The sequence below is a fragment of the Pteropus alecto genome, unplaced genomic scaffold (assembly GCF_000325575.1).
Source record: "Pteropus alecto unplaced genomic scaffold, ASM32557v1 scaffold94, whole genome shotgun sequence".
NCBI lineage: Eukaryota > Metazoa > Chordata > Mammalia > Chiroptera > Pteropodidae > Pteropus > Pteropus alecto.
The window spans coordinates 1,161,636-1,173,048 of record NW_006437736.1 but is presented as its reverse complement, the minus strand read 5'-3'; the positions used below and the strand labels follow the sequence as shown (position 1 = coordinate 1,173,048).

At 54.1% G+C, this 11,413-nt stretch overlaps 1 protein-coding gene across 1 annotated transcript in view; it reads left to right on the top strand.

The window, feature by feature from the left end:
• Window positions 1-11,413, top strand: part of MCM5 (minichromosome maintenance complex component 5) — an 18,427-nt gene that overhangs the window by 5,426 nt on the left and 1,588 nt on the right. The window contains exons 5-14 of the mRNA XM_025048642.1: window positions 1,246-1,412; window positions 3,006-3,172; window positions 3,574-3,745; window positions 4,710-4,821; window positions 6,186-6,329; window positions 6,683-6,748; window positions 6,968-7,144; window positions 7,760-7,872; window positions 9,413-9,541; window positions 10,527-10,669. Of these exons, the coding sequence (XP_024904410.1) occupies window positions 1,246-1,412; window positions 3,006-3,172; window positions 3,574-3,745; window positions 4,710-4,821; window positions 6,186-6,329; window positions 6,683-6,748; window positions 6,968-7,144; window positions 7,760-7,872; window positions 9,413-9,541; window positions 10,527-10,669 (1,390 nt within the window). The remainder of the gene's footprint in view (window positions 1-1,245; window positions 1,413-3,005; window positions 3,173-3,573; window positions 3,746-4,709; window positions 4,822-6,185; window positions 6,330-6,682; window positions 6,749-6,967; window positions 7,145-7,759; window positions 7,873-9,412; window positions 9,542-10,526; window positions 10,670-11,413) is intronic.

Sequence of the window (11,413 nt, the reverse complement as noted above, 5' to 3'; positions counted from 1 at the left end):
GGTGGTGGAGGGCTGGGGCAGGGGGCACCTAGTGGGAACATGCAGAGCCGACGCCCCGGGGCTCAAGGCTATGAACCAGGCTTGGTGTCCCTCTGCATTTGGTGAGTTCCTCTCCCACCAGGACAGCCAGACAGGGCTGGGAGAGAAGAGCAGTCCAGGGCAGTGAGTCTGTCCGGAGTCTTCTGAAGCAAACTGTGGCCTGCTGGGCTGGATCTGAGGGCCTAGGGACACAGCCACTCATTCATTTACATATTGCCCAAGATCGCATTTGCATTGCAAAGGCAGTATGTGGCCTCTTGGCCCAGAAACTGAAAATATTTACTGTCCAAGCCCTACAGAAGACATTGCCAACCGGCTCTAATGGGCCCACCTTCTCTCCCTGCCTGCTCTTCGCCCCTCCGGTGCTGGTTCCTCCTCAGCTTCCTGACCTAAGTGTTGCCATGCTGCCGGACTCAGCCGCCCCTTTTTCTGCACGCACTCCCTAGGTGACCTCGGACTTTAAATACTGTCCATGTCCACAGACACTCAAATGTGTGTTTCCACTGGACTCCACACTCAAATTCAGCTGCCTGCCAGACACCTCTGAGAAGGCGTCTGTGGGCATCGCAGATTTGAACATGTACCACATCCCACACCGAGCTGATTCCATCCTATCCCTCGATCTGTCCTTCCTTAGTTTCCCCAACCCACCCCCAAATGGAAATGCCATCTTTTCAGATGTCAGACCCAAACCTTGGTCTCATAATGTTTCTATTCTTTTTGCATCCAAACAATCTAGAAGTCCCTGGCATCTAGAATAGTGCCCGGCACACAGTAGGTGCTTCGCTATGCTATTGCTGTAGTAGTTGAATGATGCCTTCATTCCATAGGGGTACATAGAGACCTAGACCCCAAGAATGGTCTGGAGGTGCCCAGGTCCTCACTGAGAAATCCTGGGATTCGATTGGGGGTTTAGCAAGGTCATGAGCAATCTGGCCCCTCTTCACCTGTGGGGACACAGACCTCACGAAGGGGCTAAGAGTGTGACTCATTTGCCTCCCAGCAAGTGCACTGAAAAGCTAGGCCTGGAGCAGCTCTCCCCACTCCTAGCCTGGTGTGTGGTCCCCTCAGAGCCACCCCCTTTCAGAGCCTTTCCGCAGCTTATCTTCAAGACCCTTAATTTGCTGCTGGCCACGTCTCTGGGCTCCTGGGATGGGCTCCCCAGGCCCTGAGTCCTCAGGGTAGCTCTGGTGACCCTTTCTCATTCTCCTGCACAGGGATCAGGCTGGCCGTCCCAAGTGCCCACTGGACCCCTACTTCATCATGCCCGACAAGTGCAAATGCGTGGACTTCCAGACCCTCAAGCTGCAGGAGCTGCCTGACGCCGTGCCCCACGGCGAGATGCCCAGACACACGCAGCTCTACTGCGACAGGTGAGGCGGGCATGGGCTGGGAGTGGGCGTCTACAGGGCTGGGTATCCCTGGCTGTGGCCCTGAACTGGTGCTGGGAGTGGACCGTCCAGCATAGTGAGTGGGGGAGGAGAGGATGACTGGTTACAGGACACGTGCTCTCTGCCTGGTGCCTCACATACACTTCTTGTCATCTTGTCTTCCCGTAACCTGCAGGGGCACGTCAGTCCCCATTGTGCAGATGAGGACATGTAACTGACTTAGTGACTGGAGGAGCCGGGCTTTGAGCCTGTGTTTTTCCTGGGAGGATCTCTCCAGCCCTCCCAGAACTGGGAGGCACAGCTAGATAACCAGCAGCTGAGAGAGCCTCTTCCCAGCCTGACACCCTGCTCCTGCCCTGAGCTTTCTGTTAAGAGTCTTCCTTAGATTTTGCTGAGTCATTGGAAAGGGGAGAAGGTACTAGGCTGGGGCCTGGTACCCCCACGGGAACCCAGGTAAAAGGCTTGGAGGCATTGACCAGGATCTTACCTGGGGCTTGCACACCCTGACAATGGGCAGGTGTTCTGCACATGTAAGTTTACTGAGGAGCCATAGGTTTCTTTAGTTTCATTAGTGGCAGCAGAAAGTGTAGAAGTCAGACACTTGAGCAGGTTACATGAGCTTGCTGAGCCTCAGTTTCCTTATTAGTAAATTGGGGATCATGACAGTCCTTGATCCTTTGTCCAGCTGCTATGAGGTTTAAACTGAAAAATGTTTGTCAGATGTTTTTCATAATTCCTTCATACAAATTAGGTACTTGGTATTTATTAGATTATTGTACACACACTCTGTGATCCACAAAGCTTAAGAAATGGGGCATGGGAAGAGGGGTCAAAGAATCCTGTCCTGGAATGTTAACAGTGAAATCATTGTCCTAATGTGACTCTGGTGTTTAAAGCACTTGTGTCTGTTACACAGCAGTCAAGGCAGGTCAGATCACTTTATCATGGCGCCAGTCTAGAGAGGCGCAGTGATTTCTTTGACGTCACAGAGTATAGATGTCCCAGTGTTCACTCCATGTCCCATGGCTCTGGCTAGAGGGGCTTGGAGATTTCCTTGTTTCACCATCTTACTTTTTAAAAGAGGAAATGAAAGTTTAGAGGCAAAATGACTTTGCTGAACTCATGGAGCCATGAAAAGGCAGAAAGAGGGAGTGGCCCTGGCAAAGAGGCTGGGAGGGCACGAGGAAGAAGGCTTCGCCCGAGATGGCAAGGGGAGCCCTTGTTGAGGCTGACAGCAGATGAGATGGAGGTTGGGCCTCCGAGGCTGGGGCGGGCCAGCACTGAGCCCCGCCTCTGCCCCAGGCAGCATAACCAATGAGCTTGTGAAAGCGGCGGGCCATCACCATGACCAAGGATGGTTAACACTGTCCTGCAAGCAGTGAGTGGGCCATGGTGAGGGGGAGAGGGACCCATTATCCGGCCTTTGGGGGTGGAGAGGTCTGGAACCAGCTCAGCTTGTGAGGCCTCTGGTAAAAATGCTAAGGCGGACTGCTGTGTGATGAAGGGTGTAAAGTCAAAAACTTGCCATCCCCACCAGGTCTCACCTTTTACCCTTCCTCCCCGTCCTCTTCTCAGGTACCTGTGTGACAAGGTCGTACCCGGGAATCGGGTCACCATCATGGGCATCTACTCCATCAAGAAGTTTGGCCTGACCTCTAGCAAGGGCCGCGACAGGGTGGGCGTGGGCATCCGGAGCTCCTACATTCGTGTCCTGGGCATCCAGGTGGACACAGATGGCTCTGGTGAGTTGGCTTTGGGACGTTGGGACTCAGGCTTTTTTGTGCCCTGGGCCGAGTCCCCATTGTCGCCTGGATTATACTTGGGTCTCCCTGGTCTCGCCCCTACATTCTGTGTTCTGCATAGCAGCCACGGCAAGCGATGCTGTCATTACCAGACAGCATGTCACTCAGCTGAGATGACAGTCCACCTCTCTCTGCAAGATGGAAGTTTTTCCAGGGGCTCAAGGGCCTCCATGGTCTGGTCCCCTAGCTCCTCAGACCCCCGCCCTTCCCACACAGACCCACTTCTGAGGGGAAGAACCGGGGTCTCTTGTCTCTTTGCTGTCCGGACCCTGCAGGCCCTGTCCGGGGCAGCGGGCTGGAAGGGGCTCCCTCTCACACGGTTCCCTCCCCTGCCCGCCCAGGCCGCAGCTTTGCTGGGGCGGTAACCCCGCAGGAGGAGGAAGAGTTCCGGCGTCTGGCCGCCCTCCCCAATGTCTACGAGGTCATCTCCAGGAGCATCGCCCCCTCCATCTTCGGGGGCACAGACATGAAGAAGGCCATCGCCTGCCTGCTCTTTGGGGGTTCCCGGAAGAGGTGGGAGTCCAGGCTTCCCAGGTCTGGGGAGGGAATGGAGACTTGGCCCGCAGGAAGACAGCCGCCAGGTGGTCAGGTCTTGAATGTCCTTTTCCTGTCCCCAGGACCTGCATCCCCGTCTGCTACTTTTCCCAGGCACCTTTCCCAGCTCCTGGGCTCACTGTCAGCTGGCCAGGGGCTCATCCATGCTTTCTTCTCCAGGGAGACCCCTGACTCTGGCCAGGGATGGACTCTGGTGGACTTGACAGGGCCAGTGGGGAGAGCTCTGGGCTCAGAGCCTGGAGACCAGGGATTAAATCTGCTGTGCCGCTTATTTACTGTGTCACCTTGGGCAAGAGATGCCACCATTCTGAGTCCAAGTTTCCACATAAATAAGACAGGTGAAAAACCTAACAAAGAACATCACGCGTTCTTTGAAACTATAAAGTAATAGAGGTATAAAAAATATTAGCAACAGCTACCATTTACTGAGTTCTTACTATATGCTGGGCTTGCTTCTAAGTGCTTTTGTGTGTCCTGAAATCCAGTCAGTCCCTGTGAGAAAGTTAGGGTCATGCCCGTTTCACAGATGAGGAAATTGAGGCATAGAGACTGCACGGGCCTCGTCATAGGCACACGTGGGCCAGGAGCCTGCCCGCCTGGTGGTCGTGCACAGCCCCCTGCCGGCTCCCCTCCTTACCTTTTCAGCAGTGAGGGATGCTTGCTTATCAGATGCTCACTGTGTGCCCAGCCCCAGGAGCCATTTCCTTTGACCCTCCCCTCCTTGGGAGGCAAGTTACCACAGGCGAGGCGAGGGAACACAGTGGAGTATGAATGTGGTCTCAGCCCAGAGCCCCTGCCTGCTCTGAGGCCTGTGATAGGTCGGAGGGGACCGACTGCCAGCCAGCCCATCATCGTGACCAGCCTGAGTGAGTCCCAGCCCCTGGCAGATTCTCGCCTTGCCCATGTGCCCGTCCTCTCCTAGGCTCCCCGATGGACTCACTCGCCGAGGGGATATCAACCTGCTGATGCTGGGGGACCCGGGGACAGCCAAGTCCCAGCTGCTGAAGTTTGTGGAGAAGTGTTCTCCCATTGGGGTGAGTGCCAGGACGAGCTTCTCTCCCTGGCTGTCCCAGCAGGGAGGAAGGCTGCAGGGCAGGGCCACCAGGTCCCTAGGACCCTCTCAGTGGGTAGGCTCACCCAGAATCTCCTCCTCATTTCTCTTGGATGTGGTCAGGTGGCACAGGAGGAGAAGAGGAAGGAAACCAACAAGTGGGTGTAGGTTTGGGGTCGTGGGCGGAGCACTGGACTGAGAGGCAGGATGGGGTTGGATCTCGGCCTGGCCAGTAAATGGCTGTGGTCCTTGAGCGAGTCACCTAAGGTCCCTGAGCTTCAGTTTTTCCATCCGCTAAATCTTTACATTGATAAAAGTTACGGTCGAAGTCAAGGGCTAGGCACTGTTTGAAGAGCATACTTTACACATATTTACTCATTTAATGCCATCACAACTCTGGTAGGTAGGTACTGTGACCCCGTTTATGGATGAAGGAACTGGGGTACAGAATAGCTAAGTGTTTTGGCCAAGGTCCCACAGCTAGTAAGCATAGGCACAGTGTATTGAACCCAAGTGTCTGGTAAGCTGAGGCCTTTGTGCAGTGATGAATGTGTCTGGGGTGTCAGAGCAGGGTGAGGACGCCTACCGTGGTCAGTGGGATGGGTACAGGTCGGAGGCGTGGTCTCCGGATAGGGCTGAAGTGTGCCCAGTGCTCTATACCAGGGCTGTCCAGTAGAAATGCACACGAAACTACAAATATGAGTCACATGTGATTTTTAAACATTCTAGTAGCCACATTCAAAAAGTGAAATAGGCGACATTAATTTTAGTCTACTTAATATGCCTAAAACATTATTTTCATATGTAACGTAATATGAAAAAGTATTATGGAGGTACATTACCTTATTTTGTAAGCACTAAGTTTGAAATTTGTATTTATACTTAAGCACTTCTTGGTTTAGACGTGCCACAGTTCAAGGGCTCAGTGGCAGCATGTGTTGTGCTGGTGTGTATAAAAATGACAAGGGACTCGGGGTGAGGGGAGCCTTTTCCTAGGAGTCAGGAGTCCACCCAGCTCTTAGGCCCCTAGATGTGTGTCACGCCTCTCCTCGGGGCTCAGTTCGCTTCTATGTGAGCGGACCCCTAAGCGCTGCTTCATGGGGCTGTGGTAGGGCTCAGGTGAGTGATGGATGTGAACGCCTCTCCAGGAGTGAACTTTCAGGCCAGACTGGGGCCTGGGTGGCCTCCTTATCAAGAGGAGGCGCCCTGAGTTCTGTGCTCTGCGGCCAGCTGTGATGTGTGACCTTGGGCAAGCCACAGCTCTCTGGGCTCCTTGACTTACTGGGGTCAGAGTATGGAGATGGAGCTGTGTTGGCCCTGACACCTGCTCTAATCTACCTCGCCCAGGTGTACACGTCTGGGAAAGGCAGCAGCGCAGCTGGCCTGACAGCCTCAGTAATGAGGGACCCCTCGTCCCGGAATTTCATTATGGAAGGTGGAGCCATGGTCCTGGCCGATGGTGGGGTCGTCTGTATCGACGAGTTTGACAAGGTGAGGCTGACACGGTGAGGCGGTGGCTGTTAGGTGGTGGCACCTAGTGGTCTCAGAGCTTTGGACAGCAGAAACCACCTCTGACTTGGAGTCCTGTATTCAGTCCCTGGCTGTCACTGTTTGGTAACCATGGGGAGTAGCTTGATCTCTCCCAGCCTGCTTTCACATGTGGAGAGTGGGGAGAGGACAGCCAGCCCCACATAGTTGTCACCAGGATTAGAGATGACCCGGTTTCTGCCATTGGCCTGGCATGGAGTCAAGACTTGGGAATGGTTGCTGCTGTATCTTTTTTTCTGCCACTGCTCTGCCACTCCCTTGCCTGGCTCTCATGGACATTTCTCTCCCCAACACAGATGCGGGAAGATGACCGTGTGGCAATCCATGAGGCCATGGAGCAGCAGACCATCTCTATTGCTAAGGTGAGCGGTCCTCCCTGGCAAGCACACTCGGCCAGCATCCGGCCTGGCCCAGCCGTGCCCAGGGTGCTCTGAGCGCTGGGGCCGAGTCCTGTCCGCCCAGGCCTCTTCCGGCAGCAGCGGCGGGCCTAGAATTGTGTGCGTGCATTCACGCAGGAGTGGTGTGTCCTGGGGTTCTCATCTCTGATCTGTCATCGGCTCCCCCTCACTGTTCCCTCTCAGGCCGGAATCACCACCACCCTCAACTCCCGCTGCTCCGTCCTGGCTGCTGCCAACTCGGTGTTCGGCCGCTGGGATGAGACGAAGGGGGAGGACAACATCGACTTCATGCCCACCATCTTGTCCCGCTTCGACATGATCTTCATTGTCAAGGACGAGCACAATGAGGAGAGGGATATGGTACGTTGGGGGCCGTGGGGTGCATGGGGCCAGGCTCCAGCCAGACCCATGGTACTGGGGGAGGGTGGACGAGGGGCGTGGCCAAAGTCCTGACCATCAGGTAAGGCCCGAAAGCAGGTAAGCCAGGGAGGCTATGATTGGGGACCGCAGAGAGCATTGAGCTAGGCGTGTGGGTGATTTGGGGTAAATCATTCTCCCCTGGGCCTCAGTCCCTTCCACATGAAATGCAGAGTTGACATTTAGGTACAAGTGATAGAACCCCACCCAGTTCTGGTTTGTAAATTTCTGAAAGGAACTTAGTGGCTTATGTAATGGACAGGCCCAGAGGTTTGAGTCCCAGTTGGATCTGGGTCTCGGTGTCGTCAGGCTCCTTCTGTCTCTGCTGCTCTGCTCTGCCTCCCTTGGGGGAGACTTGTTCTTGGGGCAGCTGTTCCCCCTGGGTGACAGAGTAGGCCCAGGATATTCTTAGCAGCTAGCAGCCCCCAGGGAAAAAGGGAGCCTTTTCTACTTGTTCTAGCCCTACCAGCTCTTCCTGCCCTGCCTGTTTGACCTCTGTGCTGGGACCCAGGCTCCTGACAGCCTGCAGGCTGACCCAGTGTCCTCTCTACCCCCCAGATGCTGGCCAAACATGTTATCACTCTGCACGTGAGTGCGCTGACACAGATGCAGGCTGTGGAGGGCGAGATTGACCTCACCAAGCTGAAGAAGTTCATCGCCTACTGCCGCGCGTGAGTCCTGGGTGCTGGCTCTGTGCCCAGCGCCCCTGGGGTGGGAGAGAACCCTGTTCCCTGGGCCCAGTCTTCACACAGGATGCCTGAGATGATGCCATTCTTTGGGTTTTAGCTCTGCTGAATCTGTTCTGCGTCTTTCTGACCTTACGCAGGTCACTCAGTGGCTCTCAGCCTCAGTTTTCCTGTCTCCAAAATGAAAGTGTAGGATTTAGTTAGTGCTAAAGACCCACCCTGGACTGACGTTCAGGGAGTCAGGGCAGTGCGGTCATTGTGGACATAGGCTCTGGGTGGCGCACATCCCCACCGTGTGACCTTGGGTGAGTCATTTGTCCTGAGCCTCGCTTTCCCTAGGTTGGGGTTTCCTGGGTTTTTTTAGGACTATACCAGGCGATGAGTCAGTGCTTGGCACAGCCCTGCATCAGGTAAACACTCGGTTAATGGCAGCTGCAACTTTAATTATTGTTATTCTCACAGATTGCCGATAATAGTAATCATACATAGAGTAATCATATTTGCCAGGTATTCTGAGTACTTTAACTTGAGCTCTTCCCCAAAATCTCCGCCCAAATCTATGGTATATGATCATTTTATTTTATAAATAGAGAAGCTGAGGCAAGGAAAATTTAACTTGTTCAAGGTCACAGGTAGGAGTTACTGGAGCCAGGATTTGAACCCAGGTACCTAGTTCCAGAGGCTGTGCTCTTAGCCACTATGCCAAGATTTTTGACATACACCTCAGTTGTCTCTTTTGGAGCTGAAACCAGAAGGTGGAGGAATCTTCTGGTGCCCCTCCAGTGGGTGGGGAAGTGTTGCAGTTGGGTGGGTTCCTGTCTCACCACCTCCCCTGGGGTGATGGGTGGAGCAGTGCCCAGTGGTTCCTGGGTCTTCATCGCGGTTCCGAGCTCCTCATGGCCTTGGGGAGCTTACTCCGTCTGGCCTCGATGTCCTCATCCTCAGGATAAGGGTTGGATTAGGTGATCTAAGGCTTTGTGTAAACCAGTGACAGCTGACCTGAAGGGAGGCAGGAGCGGGTAGGACAGGTAGATCTGATCAGCCACCGCTGCTGCCCACCCTCCCTCCTGGGTGAGTCTGACGGGCTCCCTGCCCCTGGACAGTAGTCAGTGCCCAGCCCCCTGTGGGCATCTTTGCATATCACATCCTCAGATGTTTTGGGTAGAGAAGTTCTGGGTGGAGGACTGCTGTGAGCCTGCCATCTAGTGCCTTGTGATGGTGCCTTTGTTCTGTACTGTGTACATGCCCACATTATGACGAGCCACATGTCATCCAACAGTAAGAAAGGAGTGATCTTCACTCCCTACGATGGGACCTGGCTTTTCTCCACCTATTTTCTGACAAAAGCACTTGTTTTTCTTTTCCGATGTTGATCTCTGTGGCACCCGCCCATCGCCCTAGGTTTTACTTAATCTCTTCCAAATGATGCACCAACCCATGTTTGTACGCCAGCAGAGGGCTCCAGTCTGGGGGACTGCCCCAAGATTCCTTCTTGGCCTCATGGCAGCCACTCCTCTTCCTGCAGGAAATGCGGCCCCCGGCTGTCGGCAGAGGCCGCAGAGAAACTAAAGAACCGGTACATCATCATGCGGAGCGGGGCCCGTCAGCACGAGAGGGACAGTGACCGCCGCTCCAGCATCCCCATCACTGTGCGGTGAGCAGGCGGGCAGGGCTGTGGCCCATGGGCCCCATTTCACCGGGTGCGTGTGTCTGGCAGGCCCTGGCTGGGGCCATCGCTAACCCTGGGTGAGGCCCGCTGGGCAGGGAGCAGTCCTTTTGGAGTGTGAATAGTCGTCGCCCTGATTATCTGTATTTCTTGGTTTGTTCAATGCCAAGAAACCCTAGAACCTTCTTTTCTGAATGTCATCTGGCTTCCCTCATTGAGGGGAAGGCCGAGGGTGAGGGAAGGTATAGGCCTGGAAGTCAGGAGTCCTGGGTCCTCCCCTCTCCCACTGTGTGACTGCGGGGAAATTGTCCCGTCTCCGGACCTCAGTTTTCTTAGCTCCTAACTCTGTGTTCTTGTGAGTTTATTCAGCCGAGTACTGTGATTAAGAGCGTGGACCTACTTGGTTTGAATCCTGCCTTCAGTAGTGATTAGTTAGAAGTGGATTTGGCTGTGAGTAATGGAAAACCCAAATAAAGTAGCTTATGTAAATTGGAAGTGTATTTCTCTCAGGTAAAAATTTCTGAGAGTAGGTGGTGCAGGACTGGTACGATGGTGCCTCGGTCATCAGCATCCTGGCTCCCCCAGGCTCACCTTTATCCTCATAGTCCAAGATGGCTGCTGAAACTTCAGCCTTTACCTCTGCATTCCAGGTGACAGGAGGAGAAGGAAAAGAAGGGTCCACCTTCTAAAGACACTTTTTAAAATTCCCAAAAACTGTTTGAATTTAATTATTTGCCTCACCTTAGTCACACAGGCACACCTAGATGCAAGAGAGGCTATGAAGTGTTTTTTAGTTGGGTGCCATGTGCTGAAATAAAAGTTGGGGTTCTGGTCTTGAGGAGGAAATGGAGACAGGTCATGGGACAGCCAGCAGTCTCCCCAGTTATCTTACTATCTCGGGCAGGTACTGCCCTGATGTCAGGGTGGGCAAGGAAGGGAAGATGGGCTGAGGCCTCCCTGGTGCCCCACACAGGCAGCTGGAGGCCATCGTGCGCATCGCTGAGGCCCTCAGCAAGATGAAGCTGCAGCCCTTCGCCACAGAGGCAGACGTGGAGGAGGCCCTGAGGCTCTTCCAGGTGTCCACGCTGGATGCTGCCTTGTCGGGCACCTTGTCAGGTGGGCAGATGTGGGGACACAGGCTGGGGACCCCGTGGGCTGGGTGTGTGCTGCTTCTCTGCATTGCTTTCCCCCCGTTTACTGCCCTTCACCCCAAGGATGTTTTCCTCCAGGTTGGGAAGAAATGGCTTCTCTCCAGACCCTTGAACACAGTCGCCTTGAGCCAGTTCATTATGAATAGTTAGTTTTATTGTTGATTAGGAACAGTAGTCAGCATCACTGTAAAGCTCTTCCACTTGTATCACAGCTGGCCCCTGGCAGCCAGGCTGGGCACTTTGCTCTTCTCATCTTAGGGATGAGAAAACCGATACTCAGGCCTTCTCAGGGTGCCCAAGGTCATTCCTTAGCTAGCATGCAGGTCTCATCACCAAGGCCAGCATAGGCCATACTGCCATAAGTCATACTGCTTGTTACAGACTCAGCCTTTCTGTAGATTTCTTCGAAGCACTGATCACGTGCCAGGCTCTCTGGAATAAATTCGTTTTTTTACCCAGTGGATATTCATAGTGCTTAGTATTTGGCCGGTACTGTTGTAGGTGCTGAGAGTCTAAGAGCAAACAGATCTCAGAAGTCCCGTGTGTGGGGCTCTCGTTCTAGGTGGGGAGAGACAGCAAAGCAGCAAACAGGTCAAGTTCAGGGAGTGACAGTGCAGAGGGCAGAGTCCCAGCCGGCCAGATGTGTGGGAGGATGGGGAGATCTGGAGCATCCTTCCTCGCGTATTTGTCTGGTTCCCTGACTTCGAGC